The sequence below is a fragment of the Sebastes fasciatus genome, chromosome 10 (assembly GCF_043250625.1).
Source record: "Sebastes fasciatus isolate fSebFas1 chromosome 10, fSebFas1.pri, whole genome shotgun sequence".
NCBI lineage: Eukaryota > Metazoa > Chordata > Actinopteri > Perciformes > Sebastidae > Sebastes > Sebastes fasciatus.
The window spans coordinates 32,521,622-32,547,350 of record NC_133804.1 but is presented as its reverse complement, the minus strand read 5'-3'; the positions used below and the strand labels follow the sequence as shown (position 1 = coordinate 32,547,350).

General features: G+C 41.5%; 3 protein-coding genes across 3 annotated transcripts in view; 1 reads left to right on the top strand and 2 right to left on the bottom strand.

The window, feature by feature from the left end:
* tmem126a (transmembrane protein 126A) overlaps nt 1–25,729 on the bottom strand; it is a 592,581-nt gene that overhangs the window by 483,009 nt on the left and 83,843 nt on the right. The window lies entirely within an intron of this gene.
* On the top strand, nt 1,116–22,363 carry mapk9 (mitogen-activated protein kinase 9). The gene is made up of 12 exons (XM_074649449.1): nt 1,116–1,392; nt 9,587–9,733; nt 11,263–11,392; nt 13,267–13,325; nt 13,641–13,779; nt 14,559–14,724; nt 16,957–17,028; nt 18,067–18,249; nt 18,720–18,844; nt 18,928–18,991; nt 19,948–20,019; nt 20,243–22,363. The coding sequence occupies exons 2-12, from the start codon at nt 9,618–9,620 to the stop codon at nt 20,377–20,379; spliced, it is 1,263 nt and encodes a 420-aa protein (XP_074505550.1). The 5' UTR covers nt 1,116–1,392; nt 9,587–9,617; the 3' UTR covers nt 20,380–22,363.
* Nucleotides 22,413–24,827, bottom strand: LOC141775775 (uncharacterized). Its single transcript, XM_074649450.1, has 2 exons — nt 23,647–24,827; nt 22,413–22,770 (listed from the first exon to the last, which is right to left on the bottom strand). The coding sequence occupies exons 1-2, from the start codon at nt 24,585–24,587 to the stop codon at nt 22,533–22,535; spliced, it is 1,179 nt and encodes a 392-aa protein (XP_074505551.1). The 5' UTR covers nt 24,588–24,827; the 3' UTR covers nt 22,413–22,532.

The window sequence follows — 25,729 nt, the reverse complement described above, 5'->3', positions numbered from 1 at the left end:
ACCATCGATTCAGTCTAGTTTGTGCTTGTAATATATTATGAGATGCATAAAATGTGGCTAGTTCAGTCTATGGATGCATATAAAAGAGATATTGCAGACAGAAATGACAGTAATGGAGCCAGTTCACAAAACATTTTAAATCCACAACAGAATAAAAGTGTATTTTGCTATCCCTTTAGACCTCTCCTTATCTTTTGGAACACTACATAAGTGCATTTATTTAATTATAGTACTTAAACACAGTTTGATGTACTGCGTACATGCACTTTAATTGGGGAGTACTTCCATTTTATGCTACTTCTACATCACAGAAGCAAACACTTTTCACATTTTTCTGACAGCTAAAGTTCCTTTGAAGAATCAGATTTTACATCGTATATACATCTTACAATCTTATATACATCTTACAATCTTATAAATTACGAGGCATTAATAAGGCAAATAGTTAAAATTATTATTATTAATATTATTATTAAAAATATTATTCTGCTGTCAGTACATTTTGAAGTAACATCCAGAACCAAAAGTTTTTCCACAAAGTTTTTGTGGAGAAAAAATCAGTTTTTACCTTTTTTTTAATCTTATATACATCTTATAATATCATAAACTACGAGGCATTAATAAGGCAAATAGTTAAAATTATAATATATATATATTTATATATTATATATATATATATTTTAATATATTATATTATATATATATATATTTTTATATATATATATAAATATATATTTTTGTAAATGTTTGTACTATATAATTAGTACAATTACTAATTACATATTAGTAATTGTACTAGTATACATATAAATATATATATTTATATATTAGTAATTGTACTAATATATATATATATATATATATATATATATTTGTTTTAATATATTATATTATATATATAATTATATTATATAAAATATATATATATATATATATATATTATATAATATATATTAATAAATATACTATATATATATATATATATTATATATTATATATTATATATTTAAAGTAAATAAAGTAACATCCAGAACAAAAAGTTTTTCCACAAAGTTTGTGTGGAGAGAAAAAAAAAAAAAAAGTTTGCGCCCACGTAAACTGTGCGTGATGACGTCACCCGCATGCTCTCTCTCGCTCTGTGCTTGTTGTGGCGTTCCTTTCCTCCGCACCTCCTCTCCTCCTCCTCCTCACCACCTCCTCCTCTCCTCCTCCTCCTCCTCCGTTCCTCCGTGCTGCCGCTGGAGTTAGCTAGGAAGCTCTACCGGTCGTGACAGCCCGTTCTGCTGAACTTTCCCGAGTGTAGAGTCTAGGTCGCTGCTGGTAGACGGAGGGAGAGTTTCATCTGTGTGTTCTCGATGCATGGGAGTGACCTGGGAGCGGCGACGGGAGAAGGTAGGTCTGCTGGTAACCGACACTAACCGCTAGTTAACCGTTCACCGTTGGTCCGTTGGTCCGTCACAGCTTTCAGTTCAGCCCCGGCCTCTCACTACCGCATTGATCCGACATAAAGTGTTAAAGACGGGGGGAGTGAAGGCCTCGGTAACTTTATAACCGACTGAACGCGACGTGGATTCAACCGGCGTTCATGTTCGCGTCACTCTGGCTGTTAACCGTTGATTCTGACCGTTAGACCAGCTGCGGCCGCGGTGTGTCATACCGGTGACGTCATACCTCTGTGTGTGTGTGTGTGTGTGTGAGAGAGGAGGCATGCTGCTGCGGGGACGTATAGCAGTTTTACACCAATGTTATGTTATAACTTAAGGTTATAACTTACCCATATAGACCTACACTAGTGTAACATTCAGCCAAATGAATGACATTAATGTAGGCCGAGTTTTCTCAGGGTTATGTTATAGAATAGAAATAGAATAGAAGAGAATAGAAAGCTTTATTGTCATTGTATTAAATACAACCAGATTCACAGTTGCCACTTCTGGTCAGTGCTTTAAAACAAATACTTGACTAAAGACTAAACGAGGCAGATAAAACATATAACAGGTAAAACATATAACAGTTATAAAGCAAATAAAACAGGTAAAGTAGATATAACAGGCAAAGTAGATGTAATAAATAAATATAAACAGAAGTGTTACACTAGAAGTATAAAATATAAAAATAGATGTAATGTAAATAGAGGTAATTGCACTTGTAAAATAAGTAGAGTAGATGTAATAAATACATATAAACAGAAAGGTTACACTAGAGGTAACAATTCATCGATTAGCTGTCAAATATTAAATTAATCACCAACTATTTTAATAATTGGTTGCAGTTATTTTTTTAAGGAAGAAAAGACAAAATTCTCTGATTCCAGCTTCTTAAATGTGAATATTTTCTGGTTTCTTTACTCTATGACAGTAAACTGAATATCTTTGACAAAACCAGACATTTGAGGACGTCATCTTGGGCTTTGGGAAACACTGATCCACATTTTTCACCATTTTATAGAATAGAATAGAATAGAATAGAATAGAAAGCTTTATTGTCATCCTATTAAATACAACCAGATTCACAGTTGCCACTTCTGGTCAGTGCTTTAAAACAAATACTTGACAAGACTAAACGAGGCAGATAAAACATATAACAGGTAAAACATATAACAGTTATAAAGCAAATAAAACAGGTAAAGTAGATGTAATAAATACATATAAACAGAGGTATTACACAAGAGGTATAAAATATAAAAATAGATGTAATGTAAACAGAGGTAATTACACTTGTAAAATAGATATTAAATCAATATCCTCACAAACACTAACCATACACTTCCACATAACACACACACACACTTATCTTGTTTTATATATTTACTGTATTGTTATTGTTGTTATTATATATATCTTGTCCTAATTGTTTGTTATCAGTATTATGTAGTCATATTATTTTTTTATATTAATCTTGTCTCTAGGTGGAGGCTTCAGATAAGCCTCTTCCTGTACTTTATATTATTCATTTATTTATTTGTTATGTTGTATAGTCTTAAATTGTGCAAAACAAAACAATAAACAATACACATTGAGTCAAATGAATGACATTAATGTAGGCCGAGTATTCTCAGGTTTATTAAACCACAGTTGCCACGAAAACAGGTATAGATGATGAAAGCTAACTCTAGTGCTATATTTTTTATTTGGCATGTCAAGAGGCAAGTTTCAGCTTGTCAACAAATCAGGTCTACAGTCATGTCTACAATCTGAAGCATGTCAAAGCTTCTGGTTGTTTTAGCCAACAGTACAGTGAGATCATAGTACATAATACACACAGTACATGCAGTACATGCAGTACACATGAAGGGATAACAAGATTGCCTTTTTCCCCATTAAAGGTACTGTATGTAACTTTCAGAAAATCCTCGTTATTAATGACACCTGTGGCCGTTAAGTGAACTGCAGTCAGCATCCTGACGTCTCTCCACGTCGTCCATTAATTCCTGATAACGGACCCCTCGGCATTATCCCTTTACATAATGTGCTATATTTTATCTGGACCATTGGCTCCATGATACTAACCAACTTGTAGTTTGCAAATTACTTTATCAGCTAACGTTACGAATAGGGATGTACCAATACCAGTATCGGGTGTCAGCGGCGCTGCGGCCGCGGTGTGTCATACACGGTTGACTTCATACCTTTGTGCGTGTGTGTGAGAGAGTAGGCATGCTGCGTGTGGAAATTTAGCATTTTCTCCGTTTTACACCAATGTTATGTTATAACTTCAGGTTACAACTTACCCATGTAGACCTACACTAATGTATCTACAGTGAGTCAAATGAATGACATTAATGTAGGCCGAGTATTCTCAGGTTTTTAAACCAAAGTTGCCAAGAAAACAGTTGTAGAGAATGAAAGCTAACTCTAGTGCTATATTTTATATTTGGCATGTCAAGAGGCAAGTTTCAGCTTGTCAACAAATCATGTCTACAGTCTGACGCATGTCAAAGCTTTTGGTTGTTTTAGCCAACAGTACAGTGAAATCATAGTACACATAGTACATGCAGTACACACAGTACATGCAGTACACATGAGAGGATAACAAGATTGTTTCTAGAAACGTGTCAAGCAACACGTGGTACTGCTGGCATCCTTTTCCCCATTAAAGGTACTGTATTTAACTTTCAGAAAATCCTCATTATTAATGACACCTGTGGCCGTTAAGTGAACTGAAGCTGGCTGTTAACGAGGGTCTTTTGGCACAGAGAAGTACTCGTGTCGGTACTCGTATCGGTACTCGGTATCGGCGAGTACCCAAATGTAAGTTCTTGTACTCGGTCTGAAAAAAAGTGATATCGGTGCATTAGAAATCAGTCCACAGGCTGTTATAGGCAACCGAGAAAGTCGAGGAAGGTCTCAGTTTTTTAAATCACGTTACAATCCATTCACACATTGGCAATATAAAGTGATTAATACATGTAAAATGTTACTTATAGTACCTTTAACACATCTTTAGTATCTTCTTCTAGAGACTGGTGGTACAGTCTCAGCAGACATCTCTGCAGCAGCAGCCTGGATATAGATGCCCCTGTGTGTGTGTTTTGTAACTCTGCCACATCAGGATGAGATGCTGAGTCTTCAGGCCATGCTAATCTGATATCATAGCCAGCTCACTGACTCCCAACTGAGCCAGCCAAGGCCACGTCAGACCCCAAGGCTGCACTGGACTGAACTGGACAGCATTCATGATGATGAGCTTGGGTTGAGGATGCTGAAGGTCACTTCTCTTATCAACTCTTTGATAAGAGAAGCATTGAAATGAACAAAACCATATGCATTCATAGCTATGGATTTTAAGGGACAAGGAAGGAAACGCTGCCTGCCATCTTTTCATGCATATTCTAAATTATAAGGAGTGACAAATACTCAGTGCACATAAAATGATGTCTCTTCATAGCGTAGTGACGTCTCTCTCGCTGAAGCTACGATGTACTCACACCAGCAACGGGTCTGATTGTTCTCTCTCTTCCTGTCTGATAAAAAGACCAGGAGTCGCTGGATAAAACACATCAGGTCAGATAACGTTTCATCTGTGCCTGGTCATAGCTAAGTTAGCTAGTGTTGGTGACGTTTATTGTGCGAGACGAGAGATGTAGTTCACTGAGCAGTTTCACACAAAACTAAATGAGACTACGACAAACTGAGACTTTCTTGACTTGCAAAATTATGTTTTAAATTGACAAACATCATATGTGTGATTCATGGCGCAATTCAAACGGGATCAAAAGAATATTTATCCCTCTCCGTTGACTACCGTTCATATTTTTTCCAAGATAAGGTCCCATGGGGTCCAACGGAAGGGGCGACACCAGCCAGTAACAGTATTGTAACAAACTGAAGTGCACACTGACTATGGCTCTACCACTAAAATATGATATAAATATTTAGTCAACTCAAAGCCTCGTTGTAAATGTGTTGTTAACTGTTCCTGCTTCAGCTTCCAGACTTCCGCGGTCGAGAAGCAAGACACAGAAACTTAACTTGGGTCTTGAGGAGCTGCAGCATTTATTCACAGACGAACTGAAACCTACACTGACTGTACATTTACTACCACTTGACAACTTGTGGATTGCACTTGATGGCCATCTTCACATGGTATTACTGTGAGCATCAACGCCTGCGCGTGGCGTAGCATTCATTCGCATAATGTCACGTGATAAGTAGGGCAGCGTGCGTGCATGTGAAGCCCATGGGCCCAGGTGCTTCCCACCCTCTGGTTGATTAGATTATGTAAGAGATATTGTGAAGCCAGTGAGTTGGTCATCGTTGTGAAATAAACCCCTCCAGGGCGATGCGGTCTTGCATCACCCTGAAGGGGTTTATTTCACAACTATGGCCTTCTCGCTGTACAATATCCTGCTTATAGAGTGCTCCAGGGTTGACGTGTTTTTGTAGGCCTTCCAGGATCAAGTATTCAACAAAACCGCGTAATAAATAGCATTAACAAAACAACTTCTTTTTTTTCGTTGTATTACTCGTTGTATTAATCGTTCAGCACTAGTTTCGTAGGCAGTTAACATTGTTAGTGATCAGGTTTAATATCTTGTTGAAGCCAAAATCGTGTTCACCATTATTATTCGTTTAATTGTCTGCCCTAGTATTGGTATCTGTCCTCTCCTTTTATGGTATTTAGCCTTTGTATGGGTATGATTTCCACCACATAATGATGTGTTGTAGATAATGAAATTGAATGTTGCAGTCGGCCTATTAGCTGTTTCATGATACTGTCATTATTACTGAGGTCAAGTGATGTGATTGCGCTGCTATGGTTCATGCTGTGATCACATCGCAGCACTACCTTTAAGTCTTTGATTTGTCCCTCTTGTAGCCTACCTGCAAAGGCCTAGGTTTCCCTTGGGGACATTGACTTTCATCTACACTAATCGAATCCCCTTTGCATTTGAACAAATTCCTCGGTGCCTGCTGGTGTCTGTCTGGCTTTCTGAGCTTACATGCAATTTTTCCTTCTCACTCCAGTTGTTCCCTGTCGGTGTCCATATATCTGTGCTGAGTCAACTGTACATTTAGTCGTGCCTAGCTTGGCAGCAAGTGAAGGATTGTACATACTGCTGTGCCTGCTGCTGCAGCTGAAATGGGTTTTGGTTATGATTAATGGCCCCATTCATAGTGTTCTTTAGCTTGATGTGTGTGTTGTGAATCGGTGCACCAGACGTTGAGGTAATACTGGAGAAAAATATCAAAGTGCCACTTTTAGCCAATGCAGCCTCCAAGCTAAAACAGCAGAGCCAGTATTTCTCTCAGAGGGAAAGGTGTTGCAGGATATTTGTTGCGCAAGGTGTTTATGTGCTGTGGCCTAGAATCCATGCTGCCTGCATGTCGAGGGAAACTTTCATTTTATTCTAATTGAGCATAGCCAAGGTTTTAGCATGATGTCTCTGCTGCACCTGCATTTTAAACAATTATGTAATCAAGTGGGAAAAGCTCTGCTTTGATAATCATAGCATTCATATCTGTCAGTACCATTCAGTCCCTTAGTGGGGTTTTGAGGAGGCCACAGGGGAGAAGCCCAGGAAAGGGCAGAGGAGCGAGGGAATGTCAGGGGCATACAATGAAGACAAAGCTGAGGAAAATGGAAAGAGTGAGAGAAGCACGAAGAAAGTAAAGGTCTCTGCAGCTCTCCCCTTGGGTGTAGTGTGAGAGCCAGCTGGACGCGCATGTGTGAGAAGGAGGAGAAAACGCCGGGGAGGCAGAGGAAGAAAGTAGATAGAGATGAGAAGGATTCATTTTTCATCTGAGTAATGGTGCGGTTGCAGACCCACACCGACTACATCTGAAGCCATATTCTTTCAGTGATTACTAAGCAACACATTAAAGAGAAAAGATGGCATGTTCATTAGATATTTAAAATCCTGGGCTGATAAAAGAGACAAACTATTCAGAATAAATATAGGAAATAAACCGAGACGACAAGCTGAGACTCTGTGGGATAAGATAACACAATCAACTGAAGTCATAAACACAGTGGGAAATACCTCAACTAGATGCACAAAATAACAAGCTGGGAAACACTGCTGTTTTATGGAAATGAACTGAATGATGTAGTGGAAGGGTTTGTGTATTCGTGGTGGCATATTCTAATGTGTGTTTGAAGAGGAGATGAGAGACAGTGTGGGGTTCAGTAAATTGCTTATTTTTATTTTAATGTATTTAATTAGATCAATATAAAAATGATTGAACGAAGATGGTGACAGACTTCGCTGCGTCATGATAAATATTATTAAACTATTGTTGAAAACATTTCCAAAAGTTTATTTCTCCTGTCTTTGCCTTTTTCTTTTATATTGCATTTATTTATTTATACAAAAAATGCAAATGAAAAAAAAGATTCCACAAATAATAGACCTTGAGTCTTAAATACTATTAAGACTTGTTTCTTTAATCACCAGTCATAATTACGCTACTGCTACTACTGCTTTTTCTACTATTAATAATAATAATAATGATAGTAATATACACCATCATTTGCTTTATTTGCTTTACTTTTTATCTTTTGATTGAAAAACAAGGCTGCAGATTTGGCTGTTGTTCATTCATAGTCGATGTCACCGTAATGTTCCCTCTCTCAAGCCTCCAGGAAGTGCGTCGGGCTTTGAAGCAAATTTTCGTAGTGGTCAAACGGCAGTACTACAACGAACTATCACGTGAAATGCACTAATAGCCGAGTTATTTCCCTTCCTCCGTTCATGTGAATGAGACACAGACCGAGGCTGGACTGAGGGCTGGGAGGCGGAGTTAAAAGGAAACGCTACTGCGCCTGCTCTGTGAGCCCAATGGATGCGGAAAATCGCCGGATGATCCGGGGATTTTATCACTTGGCAGTCGAGCCATTTTGTCTTCATGCGCCACTGAGCAACTCTCATAGGAATGCACAGGAACCCACCTCCCAAAGCTGTATCCAGTTCTCTTTACACATCCATGCTCTCAACTAATAATTCCAAACTAAATGCAATACCAGTCAAGTCGGTCCACCTCTACTTACTGATGGAGCTCACTGCTCACTCTGCTGCAGTTCTTTCTAGTGCCGTCACGGTGTCAAAGCTGAGACTGAGTGGTTTTACAATTCACGCTGCTTGAGGTGTTTTTTGGCTCTATTTGATCATAACCTCTCCCCTGCTGCTTCTTTCTTTAGTGTTCATGTCCTTGTTGTCTGTCAAACAGACATTTAACCTGTGGCTGTTTTCCCAAGGAATGACAAACAGCCGTGACTGCTCGCTGTTGCATAGCTACACGATTGTGTGCCCTCGCCCACTCACACACACACACACACACACACACACACACACACACACACACACACACACACACACACACACACACACACAAACCCTGGCCAAGAATAATACTCCTCCTCCTCCATTTCCTGCCTGAGGAATCAATGCTAACACTGACACTTTTGAAACACATCACGTGTTAACATGTATTAGCATGAATCAGTTAGCATGTGCTCATACCAATGCTGACGGCCGTACACACACACACACTTGTTATGAAGCTGGATGCAAATCAAAGAATAATGACGAGCTTAATTGCTGTCTGCATCGGTGTGTGTGTGTGTGTGTTATGTGTGTGTTTACTGAGCAGGAGTGTGTCAGCATGAGTTTAGATACGGCAGCGAGAGCCTCGGGAACACCAAGCTGTCAGCTGCCTCTGTTCTCCACTACACACACACACTCACACATACGAAAACATTTACAGCCTCGACTTCAGCTCCAATCCACTGTTACCGTTGTCAGATGAACAAACTGGGCAGAAAGCGATGATAGATTGCTTGGCTTCAGGACTGGGCTAAAAATTGAGGGAGTGATGCCAGGGCCTGACAGATGGAACCATATTAGGCCCTGCCATTCACTGCGGATCATTGGAGTGATTCAGTGGACTGGAAAAAAAGGTTTCAAGTTTCTTTATAAGTGCGGTAACCTCATCACGCTGATGTAGGCTTATTAGCGTGCTATAAATTGTTTACCATTCTGCACGGCCATTTGGAGACAGATGATTTTGTGTCCTGCTGAAGTGGCTGGTCATGTTGTTCTGGTGTTAATCTGTGTTTCTCCTCTCTGTATGGGTCTTGTTGGCAGACAGCGCTGGTGGTCCTGACTGTTCAGCAGGATGAGTGAGGCGGAGGGCCAGTTCTACAGCGTTCAGGTGGGAGACTCCACCTTCACTGTACTCAAGCGCTACGAGCAGCTCCGCGCCATCGGCTCCGGGGCCCAGGGCATCGTCTGGTGAGAGGCTGGACTTTTATTAGCATTTAGTGATTTAGTGTCGTTGGCCCAGGGTGGTTTTACACTTTTACTCAATTGCTTTGGCTCATTTTTTGAAACAGTCTTAAAGCATCAGTAGGCGAGATCGGAGCAAATATGATTTAAAAAAAGTTATTTTTTATAAAACGGTCGCTATATCGTGACAGTAGGACATGAAACAGGTAACCTGAAAAAAATCATGTTCCTCTGTGTCCTCCGGTGCTCCTAACGGCATCTAAGGTCTGCTGTCCAGCTGCCGTCTATGAGAGCCGGCTGTCAATCACTCGCAAACTCTGACCAAACGATCAAACTAGGCAGCGCTGATCAAATATGAATCAATATTATGTTACGTTAATGTCTATTTCTCTCCTCAGATGTTCTCAGGATCATCTTGTAGTGCACTGTTTAGCTGTAAAATGAGAAAGTTTGTGACGCAGCCGCCATTGAAAAATCTGTTGGAGGAACGCCAAGCTCCGGTCACATGACCGGAGCACAGCCAATAGGAACGCTCTCTCAATGAAATGACCTGTGATTGGTCAAAGTCTCCCGTCATGGGCTATATTTCTAAAGCCTGAAAACAGAGCCATGAGGAGGAGCAGAAGTCTAGTTATCTCTCAGAACACTTGAATTACAATATGCTGAAAGGTTATTATGGAATATTTGCCCAATGATGCCAAAAATATATACTGCCTACTGCAGCTTTAACATTCTCTAAACTGTAAGCAATTGTCACAACTCTATTCCATGTCTGCAAAAGGTAGTAACTCACCTTAAAACACTTCATTCATGCGGTGATTTTCAAATAATAATCGACTAATTCCCAGTGATTTTTGAATAGTATTTTTGCTTGGAATGCACATCCCTACTGTTGTGTCCCTCAACATCGTTACTGTTTTATTCCCTCTCATACAGTACGTGTCTGACTAGATGTCTCTTGTTATGTTCACTCTGATGGTGTTTTCATCGTGTCAGGCTGTTTTTTTATCTGTTCCAGTATTATTTTATCTTCGTAAGGTGTCCTTGGGTGTCCTGAAAGGCGCCATCAAATAAAACGTATTGTTATTATTATCATTACAAGGAGAGAGAAATGGAGAGTACTAAGAGAGAGAAATACTCAAGCAGGAGCAAAAATAAATAAAAACAGATGAATAGTTTATGCCAGAGGTTCACACGCCAAGTTCACACCAGAGGGGAGAATTATTCACTTTTCATTCCTGGGAGGTAAAATCAAAAGTTTAACATAAAAATGCTGTTGCAGTGTACTTATTATTTTGTTATAATAACCCCCACACCCCCCCACTTTGGATTTGAAATCCTCCCCTTTTTAAGGTCTGAAGGTTGGCAGGTATGCTTTATGCTGATTCCTCTTCTCTGGGGACTTGATTACCTGCAACTTTTTCTCGTCAAGTTGATTGTGAGTCAGCTTTTGCTCTGCAGGATGCATTTATCTTTCTTCTTTGATAATGACCTTTGTCTCTGTCTGTTCCCTCCTCTACACGATGTGTGACCAGCTCTGCTCTAGATACAGTCTTTGGTATACCAGTGGCAGTGAAGAAGCTGTGTCGGCCCTTCCAGAACCAGACCCATGCTAAACGTGCCTACAGGGAGCTGGTGCTGCTCAAATGTGTCAATCACAAAAATGTAAGACTTAAACTTAAAGGATAGGTTCACATTTTTCTAAGTCGGTCTTCTTTGAAAGGTGCCCATATGAACATTGAAACTGCTTGGTCTAATCATGTTGATTCTGGCCTTTAAGAGAACCTTTCCTAACCTGTTTCCAACGCAAAATCCACAGTCCTTGTTCTGTTCAAAAGAATGTTATAAAGTTTATGTGCTGCTTATTTGAGACTTCAAAACTCCCAGTTATACGAATGAAGTCGGTATCACGCAGAGTCACAATGCTTTTATTTTCCCTCTTTGTGTTTCCTCCGGAGAGTCTCTCTGTGTCGAGCTGCAACGGAGGGATAGAAACACAAAGAGGGAATTCTGCACTAAAACACTGTGGCTTTGGAAGATACCCATTTGATCTGATTAACTCTGAAGTGTCATGCTAACATTTGGAATGTATTTTTGCACAGGACAAGAACTTATAGCACCTATTGCAATGGCGTTAGGAAGGGATCTCTTAATGACCCTTATGAACAGGAGGAACGATTTCACTGTTTCAAATGTTCACAGGAGCATCTGACAGTTGTTTTAAGACAGACTTGAAAACCATCCAGCTCTTTTTCCTACCCTCTGGAATATGTGCTACATGTCTGATTCAGATTTATAAAGTACTGGATTATAAGGAGGGCTGTCAAAGGTAACATGACAACGCGTTAATGCAAATTTGTTTTAACGCCACTAATTTCTTTAACGTATTGATATGATTTTTAGGTTGTAGCGGGCTCAGTTTTAAAACTAGAGTGAAGATACTGGCATCATTTATGAAACTATAAAATCTAAAGAATCAATTGGTACCAACCATGTCATACTAGCTTGTTGTGAAGGAGGTTAAATAACGCTCCAAACATATGCTAAATTTTGGCGAGGAAAAACTGTTATGGCCATTTTGAAAAGGGTCTGTTGACCTCTGACCCCAAGATCAGTGAATGTAAATGGGTTCTATGGGTACCCACGAGTCTCCCCTTTACAGACATACCCACTTTATGATAATCACATGCAGTTTGGGGCAAGTCATAGTCAAGTCAGCACACTGACACACTGACAGCTGTTGTTGCCTGTTGGGCTGCAGTTTGCCATGTTATGATTTAAGCATAGTTTGTATGCTAAATGCAGTACCTGTGAGGGTTTCTGGACAATATTTGTCTTTTTGTGTTGTTAATTGATTTCCAATAATAAATATATACATACATTTGCATAAAACAAGCATATTTGCCCACTCCCATGTTGATGGGATTTAATACTCAGTGAGTAGTAAATACCTGACAAATCTCCCTTTAAAGAACATTTTGAACATATAAATAATTAAACGATTAATTTGCAATTAACTATGGACAATCATGCAATTAATTGTGATTAACTATGGACAATCATGCGATTAATCGCGATTAAATATTTTAATCGATTGACAGCTCTAATTATAACATAATAAAGCAGTTAAAACTTTTTTATTTAACAAATTATGCTGGGCGGTTAAAAACTGCTGGCAGACAAATTAAAATGTATTTTGTATCCTCACATTTTCTCATGTATTGTTTCATGAGAAATGAATTATATCCCTCCCTCTTTTATTTATCTGATGTGATTTAAAGCAGGACTGTAATATAATATGACCGGCAGCACAAAGACCGTAATTGTCTGTTCTAAGAAATATTGAAATAATTTACAAACTTGAGAAAAAGCGCGGGTCAGCTCGCTGCAATGTGGAGGCAATTTCTTGCTCCGAGTGAGAGAATCCAGACAAACCCACTTGAGTGCTCTGTGCTCAGTTGGCTAGCTCTCCCCACAGTGAAGTGGATGTAGATGGGAGAGTAACAGAGTGGACTAATGGCCTGTCTCTCTGCTTGCAGATCATCCGTCTGATCAATGTGTTCACGCCTCAGAAGTCCCTGGAGGAATTCCAGGACCTGTGAGTGGCAGTAGAGTGTTTTTTGGCTGCAGCAATCTACTCTGCTTTCTGTGGGATTCAGAGTTTTTAGCTGAAGTTAGCATTTTAACTAGCATCCCTCTATTTACCCGTCAGCCTCTTCTACTGCACTGTGCTGCTTTTATATGTTCTCTCTGCTTTAATTGCTCCTTTGCGTTCATCACTGTTCCTTTATGGACTCCTCTACTACCTTTTCTGCCTCTTCTTTATGACTCTCTAATCTCTCATTGCTTGTATCTCTTACCTGCCATTTTGTGTCCCTACTTCACTTCTTTTCATTCATTCCTCTGCGTTTAGGTATCTGGTGATGGAGCTGATGGATGCCAGCCTATGCCAGGTGATCCACATGGACCTGGACCATGAGAGGATGTCCTATCTGCTCTACCAGATCCTCTGTGGCATCAGGCATCTGCACTCTGCCGGCATCATCCACAGGGTAACCGGACAAGGAATAAGTGGGCTGTGGGCTAAATGTTAATAAGACAGTAATAAGAATTTTTTGTTGCATCACTGTTGAGTGCGGTCAGAAGCCTGCTCTGTTGCACCTGTGACCACATCAAACAATGACGTCATAGTGTGCTGGCGCACCCTGGAGAGTACTTCTACATCACTGCTGTGTGGCGAGGTGTTAAACCACCAGATGGTGGATTTTCTGATGGTGTTAATTTCCTTATTAATTCACCATTTAACTAAGTATCCAGTCCTACATATTTACTACTCTGTGAAAAAGTGACATTAGAAAATGTGAACTTTTAAAGAAACTCTCTGCTTGTTTCAGGAGTTTTTCATGAGCAAAGGATCATGTCTTTGATTTAGGGCAGGTTCACACCTAAAGGTCCGGTTCCTGAACCAATGCGAGGATAGTACATTATTTAAATTTTTTCCAACAGGTCCGGTTTGCATTCACAAAGGCAAAACTCAAAACCGTCCAGAAATTGTAAACAAAAGTCATGTGGTGGAAATGTGGTTTGATTATTGGTCATACAGTTGGCTCCTCGTATGACTCAACAGTTTGTTTGTGAGGTGCTTTCCTACACTTCAGAGTTCGGTTCAACAGGATTAAACAAGGCTGATGTAAACACACACAAAAACTGCATCGCTGCATCGCTAACTGAAGAATGTGGAAATTGTTTAAATGCGACAAAAATAAATTCCTCAAGGGTTGTGTTTGTGTGTGAATCTTTCTATAGATTGATAGATGTTCTCTCCCATCAGGACCTGAAGCCCAGTAACATCGTGGTGAAGTCAGATTGCACACTAAAGATCTTGGATTTTGGCCTGGCTCGGACGGCCTGCACTAACTTCATGATGACCCCCTACGTGGTGACCAGATACTACCGCGCCCCAGAGGTCATACTGGGCATGAAGTACAAGGAGAATGGTAAGGACAGTCAATCACCAGCCTTGTATCTCTAAAATGAAAGGGATAGATGAAGGAACAAAGCTCCACTCCTAAGACCATACATACATATAACACTGCTCTGTCCCATTACACTTAATTTAAAATTTGGCATTAACGAAAATATTGTAATAATTTGATTAACATGACATTATATACCAATGTAATACTTTCATGTGTTTACAGGAACAAAATGACCAACAGTTCAAAAAGAGAGCCATCATAATTAGTTGACATTGTCTTATCACACATTAGTAATACATTAATTTGAATCTTACATATATGTCAGCTGGTTTGCCAAAATGATATCAGAGAGCATAATATGGAGGAAAGCATGAGCTAATTAAGAAACAGTGTCATCATTATCATGGTTTGTCCAGCGGACTCACACAGCAGCATTATGAGTAAACAAAGAAGCACATCACAGAACAGATGGTGCCGGCTGTTAAGAATAATAAGTGCACAGACACAAGTCTTTGATCCAGTATCAGTCGGGCTCTAGCTGGTTATTAGTGGTCCAAGCACCACAGGGGCTGGAACCCGCTTGGAACGGATTATTATTGATTTTATTTATACAATTGTGTTGTTTAGGTCCATTTTACATAAAGTCATAAATTAAAATTGTTTAAGCTAATGTAACCAGATTTTCTGCTCACGCTTTTTATTGAAAATGAAAATGACTGGATCAGTGGTCATGCATTCATTCTCATAGACCTCTGTTATATTATAATTCAGTGTCATTCCTCATCTCTCCCGTCTACTGTCCAGTCATTTCTCTACTGTCCAGTCATTCCTCTACTGTTGACTTGGTAGAAAAGGTATAACATGCCTCAAAAGTTGAACCTTTATGACATACACAATAATTCATAATGAATACGTTTTACAGGTAATTGGTGAAGTACTACATTGAAGTCAATCAGAGTCCATTGTTGTCCTTATGGACACATAACCTGTGACTGCACGGTCACTGGTTCAAATCCAGCTCAGCAACCTCGATGTGTTCATCCTCCTTTCTCTCTCTCTCTGCTGTCTGTTGTGAACTCCGTTCACACTCTGCATACATACTGTATATGTCAAACAATGTGCTTGTACGCCGCTCGCAGCTTTATTCAATGTTGCTTTATTTGACAACCATGATGACAATGAATGTCCTTACCGTGGCACTACTCTGCTGCAGTGGACCTGTGGTCGGTTGGCTGCATGATGGCTGAAATGATCTCTCACAAAGTCCCCTTTCCTGGATAGGACTGGATCCTTCCTTGTTTGTCTCCCTTTCAGTCTTTTCAGTTCTCTTAAGTGGAGGCAGAAGAGCCTCAGGGGACAGAGTTGTTGTTTTAAAAAATTGGGAATAGTCTATTTTGTTCATTGGAACATACCCCAGAGAGAAAAAAGTATGAGAAACAGTAGTTTGATTTATAGTTTTATATAGTTATTTCACTGCCAAGAACATTCTCTACAGAGTGCCATGCAAGTCTACAGTAAGTCCACTGTAGTCATTGGGATAAAATCCGTGCTAAAGAGATACCAAATAGTGTCCGTTAACTACAAGGTGATACATGAAACACCATATAGCGGTAGGATTAGAAACAGGAAGTAGTCAGAAGGCTTTTATGTGGTCTGGCCTAACTGTTTAACTGTGTTAAAGCAGTCCTAATGAATAGTGTCATCTGTCCAAAGTTTGAATATGATGAGACTTGACCTAAAGTGGTCTGTATGATCTGGAGACATTAACAGAACACACAGATCTTTCAGCTTCAGTGAAACTGAAGTACGGGGGTTGTTTGCTGCATATGCACGCTCTAAAGCAAACAGCCAACTAAGAGAGAGAGCGAGACAAACTACATACATCCTCCTCTGCTAAGCGCACACACAGGGAAAGTGATGAGGAGAGCAACAGCTGTGTAAACTGATAAGCACAGGCGAGGAGTAAAGGCCTGGAAGGCTGCGTCTGGTTTCCAGGCCAGAGAGAGAAAGAGAGAGAGAGAGAGAGAGAGAGAGAGAGGAAAGCCAGCCTTAAGATGAATGTGATGAAAGCATCAGGCCATGGCACAGCCAGAGGATGGACCAACATAAGGCTAGAGATCTAGTGTTGTGCATTTCAGTGTTTGTCATTGTTGCGCATCCGACAACATCTGTCATCTTACTGTATATTTAACATGCATTACATTATGTGATCATTATTCAATATCTCCTCTGTGTGTTCTCTGTTCCCAGTGGACATCTGGTCGGTGGGGTGCATCATGGGAGAGATGGTAAAGGGCAGCGTCATCTTCCAGGGCACCGACCGTATCCTTCGCCGCTCTCACCGTCTCTGTCACATTTCTTCCATCTTCCCCCCCTCTATCAAACCTCCATTAACACAAAGTATTACCCTCATCTTTTGAGACACTTTTCGTGTCTTATAGTTCTTCTGGCACACTTGTCCGTCCCAGTTATGCCCTCTGAACATAATCTGTTGAATAGGACCACTCGAGCTTTTCCAGCACATTCCAATTTAATCAGAGCGCTGCGTGTGTTTCACCAGCCTCCTCAATGATTATTATTAAATCTGTGCAGTTGTTTTTTCAGATAGCTATAATCCCCTTAATTGATAGAGGGAATCAAATTGAAGCAATTCAAATCATTTGCATTTATATTGGCCGTTTCTCCGTTTCTAATGGGTTTGGTCACCTCTTCACTCACCAGCTCCTTTCAGAGGCACATTCACACCTGAGTAGCTGAGAATGGACGCAGTGTGATTCTGGAGTAGATTGCTTTTCATGGAGGGAAGTAATAGCCTTTTATTGCAGTTGTAAGTCAGCGGCCTGCTGAATGTGCATATCTATGTTTTTTTGTGGTTTTTAAATGTCTTAACAACTATTGGATAGATTGCCATGAAATTTCGTGCACACATTCATGTTTCCCTCAGGATGAAATGTAGTAACCGTGGTGATCCTTGCAGCATCGTCAGGGTGCAGTTTGTTTGACCAAATATCTACAAACTAACAACATTCCCCTCAACCTTAGCTGTAGTTTGTGTTTAGTGCTAATGTTAGCATTCCAACAGGCTATAATAAGATGGTGCACATGGTACACAATATTATACCTACCTTAGCATGCTAGCATTGTCATTGTGAGCATGTTAGCATTTAGCTCAAAGCACCACTGTGCCTTAGTACAGCCTCACAGATCCGCTAGCATGACTGCAGACTCATCGTCTGGATATTTGTTATGCAAAGTGCATCAGTGTCATGTGTTTGTGTCTTGATTCTGTGTCTTATCAGATGTGACACATGTACATGCCCATAATGCAACTGAGTTCTCCATAACAAGCATGTTGTCCAGACATCGACCAGTGGAATAAGGTGATTGAGGTTCTGGGCACGCCCAGTCTGGAGTTTATGAACCGACTGATGGAGACCGTGAGGAACTACGTGATGAACAAGCCGCAGTATCCTGGCGTCAGCTTCGCCGAGAATTTCCCGGACTGGGCCTTTCCTTCGGACTCTGAACACGACAAACTGAAGAGTAAGACATTTGGACACTAAAATACGCTTATTTAACTTATCATTAATGCATATTACACAGTTTCCCAACATAGATATTTAAGAGAATTGTCAAATTTCATGTATTTTTTTAATCTCTTACCAAGGACTCTGCCATCAGACATCGATTTTAGTCAAACAGAGGCATTTGTCTGCAGACAGTTTTTTGATGTAACGAGACATTTCCCAACAACATTACAGGGATGCAGAGGCAGAAAACTGTGTCCCTTACACAACTAGTTCAGAGGATGACCATGCAGGTCAAACGTTTTTATGCCCTAATCTGTGGCATTTAGAGCATCACTGAAACAAGAGAACAAATCTTGACATTCCCAGAGATGTTACCCAACACCGCGACGGGAAGTAATCAGTCCTCATGAAGACCGCTTAAATGAAGTGATGTCATGGACCTGTTTCCATAGTAACACTGCCCTTCCTCTGTTGCCATAACAGCAGGTCAAGCACGGGACCTGCTGTCCAAAATGCTGGTCATCGATCCCGAAAGCCGCATCTCCGTAGAAGAGGCCCTCAATCACCCGTACATCCACGTGTGGTACGACCCTGGAGAGGCCGACGCGGTGAGGAGACTGCTCCAGTGGTGGTTCACTTTTATTATCAATGTGTGACCTTGCTGATGAACGTATTTCTCTTTGTTTCACAGCCTCCTCCCCAGATTTCAGATAAGCAGCTGGAAGAGAGAGAGCACTCCATCGAGCAATGGAAAGGTAGGATGCACTGCCCTCTAGGGAAATCTATCAGCAGTGCAGCTTCACTTCCTTTACATCACAAGTTACAGGAAAGTAAACCTAACCCTACTAAGAATCATGGTTTTACCATTATCTATATGTAGTTATAATATACACATGATGTGTTTCACAAAGCTTATGGAGTTAAAGCAAAAAAAATCACCATCACTGTGTGAAACAACGCCAGATCCTTCTAAAAACCAGCGTCCAAGCCAGGAAATAAAGATTATAAAATGTCCCCTCAAGGACAACGCTGACTGTTGGGAGTGCTGCAGCTCTGAAGGGGCTCATCTTCATCTACACCGGGAACGTCCCATGATTCAGAACTACTGGTTAAAGCTTCACAAACGTATAAAAAAACATTTCCCAGACCCACTATGAGTTCTGCCCGAGGCTATCATGTTCTCAGTGATCCACAAATGACTTCTCACTGTGGAGCATCTAACTTTATTCAGACCAGTATAATAGTTGGAAAGCAAATTATAGATATTATGAGACACTGGAGGAATCCAGGCGAGCCCTCTTTTCAGGAATGGTTCACAGAGTCAGTGGCATCATACGAACAAATCTCTTTCAGCTCGGAAGGACAGGACTGAGAAATATGTGGCTATGTGGGGAGACTACTTGGAATACATTGTTCATGTGGATAGATCTTGAAGTAAAGCACACACCATCACACCATACTCACACTCACACTCACACACACACACACACACACGCTCTCTTTATGTGTCTGAAATTTGATTGGCTGCTCGTAAATGAGATTAGACCATGGTGCAGATTAATGTAGGAATATGCATTTGATTTGTCTTTTTTTCGTATTTTATTTGTATGTTATGATTTTGTAGATTTCTTTTTGATTTTTTTATGAATATTATTTTGCATGAGTCTTGAGTACACTGACGACACTTTTCTTATTTTCTGCTTTTCTACAGAACTCATTTATGAGGAGGTGATTGATTGGGAAGAGAGGAACAAGAATGGACTGATGAAAGAAGACTGCTCTGGTACGTTCATGCACCATCTTCATTCATTATCTGCAATATTGGACACCAAACTACTACTATAAGTTGTCAGAGAGCATAATTAGCTTTAGCTTAATACTGGTTTTCCTGAACTATGTCATCGTGGTGATGTCGGTCCCATGACAAAAATGTAAATATTATTCTTATTTGTACTTTATTACTTGTGCTAAACGTTGTACCTCCTCTCCGTTGTGTCATGCATCAGATGCGGTGTCAGGTTCAGCCTCCCAGTCCTCATCAGCCAACGACATCTCGTCCATGTCCACGGAGCACACCTTGGCCTCGGACACAGACAGCAGCAGCATCGACACACTGACGGGACCGCTGGACGAGAGCCAGTGAACACCGAGTCCGTGGCCACACGTCTGCCTGCCTCAGTCCTCCCATTTACAGTACCCAAATATCAATCAGTCATCACCTTCCTCCCTTCTCTTTACTCCATCACCCCCCTCCCCCTCTTTTATCTATTATTTTGTCCCTTTTTTGTGTTTGTCTTCTTTCCTCTTTAACCTCAACGAATAGGTCTATTTTTCTATTTTCTTTCTGTGTGGGATCGGGTGGATCTTGTTGAAACATCAAACTCTGTTTTGGACTGAAGGTCAAAGCTGTCTATTTTCAAAATCTTTCTCTTCTTTGTGGATATTGTTTACGTTGATCAAGTATATATGATGTATGCATCCATATTGATTTCCAGGTTACCAGGAGTAGGTGGGGGGATTCTTTGTTTGTTCCATATGCCTGTATTTTGAATAGTTTTATTTTTTTAGCGAATCATTCGTTGAGACCTGGAGGTTATCAAATTCGAGCAGACGCGCACTGAACGTAGACCACAGCCGCCAGCTGCTCTCATGCATGTTACGCCAGTACGAACAAAAGCTTTCCATAAGTCGATGATCAAACACTCAAAGTCTGATTGATCCTTCAGCTAGCTTGCAGTATTACAGATCTCCACGCCGGTGCTTTCTGCAATGGTTTTTTTTTTTTTTTTTTAATGAATTGCCTCGAGTGATGTGGATTTTGAGCTTTTCCTCTTGACAGCTAGAGGAAGCTGTGGTTGCAGTGTTACATTTCAATTTCATATAATGTACTGTATGTAAAGATGTCATGCTCTGACACTCATCGTGGCTGTAGAACCCTTTCATTACTAATAGATAACGGTGTGCTCATTTTGTTAGAACTATAAACCGCACCCCCCCGTTGAACATAAGGTACCGACTAACAATGTGTATATCAAAAGAACATCGTAATCCTGTCAATTTGGGAGAGGCAAAAAGATACATGTAGTATTTATTTTTGTGTTCTTGCAAAGATGTTGCACACAATCACACCGAGGCCCGTGTAAGATAAGCTTCTCGTCGAAGCATTTCACCGACAAATCAATGCATCGGCTGCTCCTTTTCTAAACCATTCCATTAGTACTGGAGCAGTCGCACCATCCATCATGAATCAGACATCATGTAGATAAAAGGCAGTGAAACACACATAACGGTGTTTAACTTGCATGAAGGCATTAAAGATGCCGATAAGAAACCGTAGTTCTTGTTATAAAGAGAAATCCGTTCAGGTTCAGTTGTTTTTACTTGCAGTACCTCGATGTTCTTGGTTCTGAAAGCCTGTTTGATGCAGATGTTGTGTTTTTATTTTTATTTTGCCTTGTAAGCCTTTAATGTGTGTGTGTGTGTGTGTGTGTTATGAAAATGTACCGTGCAGCGCTCTCCTTCATTATCTCCTTTTGAATCGTCCCTAAAGACAGACAGCAGTCGCCTGGTGGATGAGGGGCAAAGTCTATGGAGGAAGTTGGGCCCCTCAGCACAAACATGAAGACATGTTGTGGTTTAAAATGAGGATGTGACTGAAAATCTGGACCTTGGAACTCGAGATGGAAACTTCAAAAAGACTGTGGAGCTGCTTTTTTGCAGAACTGATTGCACAGTGTGATGGACATGCAGAAATACGACGCTACGGAGTCACCGAGGACTTAATTGTTGAACGCTATATTTTCCTTTTAAAAAAAAACAACCATGACCTTATTCTTTAAGTCATGCCTTAAATGACCTGAGGAGTGGCCATTCCACTCCTACAAATCTTATCAGATAAGGACTGAGCGTTACGGTGCTCAGGGCCATTTTTACCATGTTTACCATGTTTTAAAAAAAAGAGAAAAGCTCCATTGTACACACTGTTACACTGCATCTCACATCTTGGTTCGGTTTATTTCTCCTTTTATTTTCAGAGATGTCCTGTGTGACTGCAATGACCACAATATAATCACCCGGCCAACATCTTTTGCCCTTACGTAACTAATAAAGTGGACATCAGTGATTCATTTTCTTTCAGTGAAGCTTTGCATATTTCTCACTTTACCAAATCTTCTGCATCGATACAATACATGTTCCTAACTAGAGTTTAAAGACTAGCCAGTCTTGTGCCTTTTTGTCCTCCTCTTTGCACGCACTGTTCACATCATCGCACACAATTCATACATAATCTTTCTCTCAAAAGCTCTTGACGATGTACTCCGTCTTCTTGGCCTCGTTGTTGAGCTCTCCGAAGGTGTCGAAGAACTGCTCCATCTCCTTCTGCAGAGTCGCGTTGCGTAGTTCCGCGGCGGCCCGGGTCCTTTCGGACTCCGCGATCTTAGCCTGGACTGCCTGGTACCAGTGCCGCTGCTGCGCCAGGTTGGTTTTCAACCGAACAACCTCCACCTGCAGCTCCTCGTTTCTTTGCTCTAGGCTGATGGTGACAAGGACGCAAGAAAGAGAATATCAAAATGATTAGCTGACAACTGGGTTAGGTTTTCCTGCAGGAGTGAGAGGAGAATGATTGTTTGGTTTTAGTAGGTTTGATTCTTGATGCCTGATGGTGAAATTGGTGAAATTGTACAATTAAATCTGTTTATCTCCTGCCTGTACTCTGCGACGTTAAGCTAAAGGACTTGTGGTTTTCCTCTGGTCCTTGCCAACCAGCACCGGTGACCTTCCACTGAGACTCGCTCTATCTATATCAGTAATAAATGAGGTATGTGTTGTGTCTAGGTCAGCAGCATGGCCCCTTAAATTAGCTCGCTTTCCAGTGTCAGGAGCCTTTCCTATAGGTCAACCACACAGCATGGGCTTCTTTTTCTATTAAATCCACTAAAACAGCAATTTACCAACAGGAAGCATTGTGAATTTGTCTTTTAGGTCAAGTAATTAACATAAGAGATGTAATACAGTGAGATTTCCACAATAGACTGAAAACACAAAAACAGAAGTGGTAAAAAAGAATGTATTTATTTAGGACTGAATTAGTAATAATCTTGCCTTTGTTGGGACATTTTTAAAAGAAACTAACAGCAGTTGTCGGTGTGCTTTGAACCAAACAGGATATAGGGTGAAGCTCGGGGTCAAGTGAATGAAAAGAACAGCACAGCTGAGTGGACACAAACTCTTTCTGGGCCTGGGAACAGTTTGTCCCCCCTCTACTGGAAATACCCCCCAAGCGCTGGGAAGATCTCCAGTCAGTGAACTGAAAGTGTGATTCTGAAGCCTGAAGTACATTTAGGACATTTGTCTTTTACATGCTGAGCCTAATGCAACACCACTATGTGTGTTTGAAATGCAAGATTACCTGAGTATTCGTGCCTCGTACTCCTCCCTCTGTCTGACTATCTGCTGCTGGAGGCTGGTGAGGAGGCTGCGGAGGGCGCTGGCGGAGGGGTCTGCCAGGGGTACAGGAGGGGGCACCCTGGGGGGCCAGGATGGCTTCTCCATGTGCTGGGCTTCAGCCGGGGGCCACAGAACCTGGCACTCAGTTTGGGATAGCTGAGGGGAGCTTGCCGTAAGACGTTGGAGATGCAGCATCGGGTCCCCGGGCTTAAATCCACAGGATCCTGAGTCCAGCTCTGGCTCCTGTTCATGCTTCTTGTCTTGGTCTGGATTCTGGATTTCAGCGAGGATGATCTCACAGGAGGACCAGGTGCTCTTGCCTTCGCTCGCTCCCTCGCTGTCCATCAGTCCCTGGTTCTGCTCAGGGGCCCACGCTCGGTACATCTGCTCCTGGAAGCTCGTTTCCATGTCGAAGACGTCTTGGAGGTTGTCGGGGGTGACGGCGTCGGGGAGGTTATCGTACAGAGAGAGAGCGCTCCTGTGCTCCTTGCTCTGCGACGGGTTTGGGCTCTGGTTCAGATGAGCTCTGTCCTCACATCCCCAACCACGTCCCTGTTCTCTCTCTCCTCCTCTTGCTTTGTTTACGCCTGGACCCAGCTCTGCTTCCCAGGCCCGTCTTCCCAGGCCTCCTCTCCAGCTGCAGTAGCTGTGATCTGGCCAGGCGCCAGTCCCTCTTCCCCCACTGATCAGTGTGGGAACCTCAGCCACAGCTGGGGCCAGACCAGGCAGAGGGCTGCAGGGGCCTGGGAGTCTGGTTACAGCCGGGCACACAACCCTGCTCTCCATTTCCCTTTCCCTTGCCCTCCCTCGCTGGGCAAAAGGTGGGCAGTTGTCGTACAGGGGGTCCGTGGAGCAGGAGCTGGCTGTGGTGGGGGTCTCAGTAGGAAGACAGTGCAGCTCCATGATCCAACCGGGCACATTGGGGGGGTGCTGGGAGCCTGAGATAACTGCCCTCCCCTCCTCTGTCTGCTGCAACTTGGGATTCAAGTCTTGGGGATTGTGGATTTGTGAGCGGGCTACGGAGCCTCCCCCTGTGCCAAGTGCTGATGCGTCGCAGGGGAGAGGAAGGTGTAGGAGGCCTCCGCCCCCTCCTCCCCTTTGGGCTGCCTGTGCCCTTGAAGCTGGCAGACAGGTTGTAGTCGGTGTGTGTGTGTGTGTGTGTGTGTGTGTGTCTTTAAGCAGGACTGACATCAGCTGTTCCTTTAGCAGAGCTTCTGAGGGAGGGACCAGGGTGTAATATAGTCCGGCTCATTCCTAAAGACAGTCACACATAACTGGAACCACAGAAATAGACAGTGGCCACGGGCACAAAGTGTGAAGCACACACAATGAGCCCCAGAATCTGCACTCAATATCGGTCAGAAAGACGCAAACTGAAATCCTTCATATAGTATATTAAAAAAAAAAAAACATTTAAAGAAATCCTACAGTGCTTATCAGGATTATTCTGACTTCTACTGGATACTGCCTCCATGGGACTATCACCTCAGCTGACTCATTGATTTTTCCTTCCCCTGTTTTAATGCATTCTGTCTACATTAACACTGTAGGATGTGTTAAGAGCCAAGTGCTCGTACTGTAGACAGAGTTCACCCCCAAGGAATCTGCTGCAGAGCATTTTATTGCTCATCTTTTGAGAGCCGCTCGGCGATAAAACCAGTGAAACGCTGTAGAGTCACCTGGTATTATCAAATCATGGAGAATAAACCCACATTGTACGGTGGAGAGGAGAGGGTAACACTTCATTTTACAGGTCCACAAATTTCATGGTGATTATGTGATAATTAGCAAGTAACCTATTTGAAATTTATTTGGAATTACTGCCAAATTACCCCTCAATATTTACCTCAAGAATAACTTTATTATAAACATTATTTAATAATTATATGCTAAAATAGCATGTAATGGTTAAAATAGGGCCCTGAGGCTTGAGAAGCGGCTGCTCTTCATCGGAGGTGGAAAACTAATAGAAGACACATCAGATCAGACTCAAATCTCACCACTGTGTGACTTATTGTCTCCACCAGGGGTGAGCAACCTGCGGC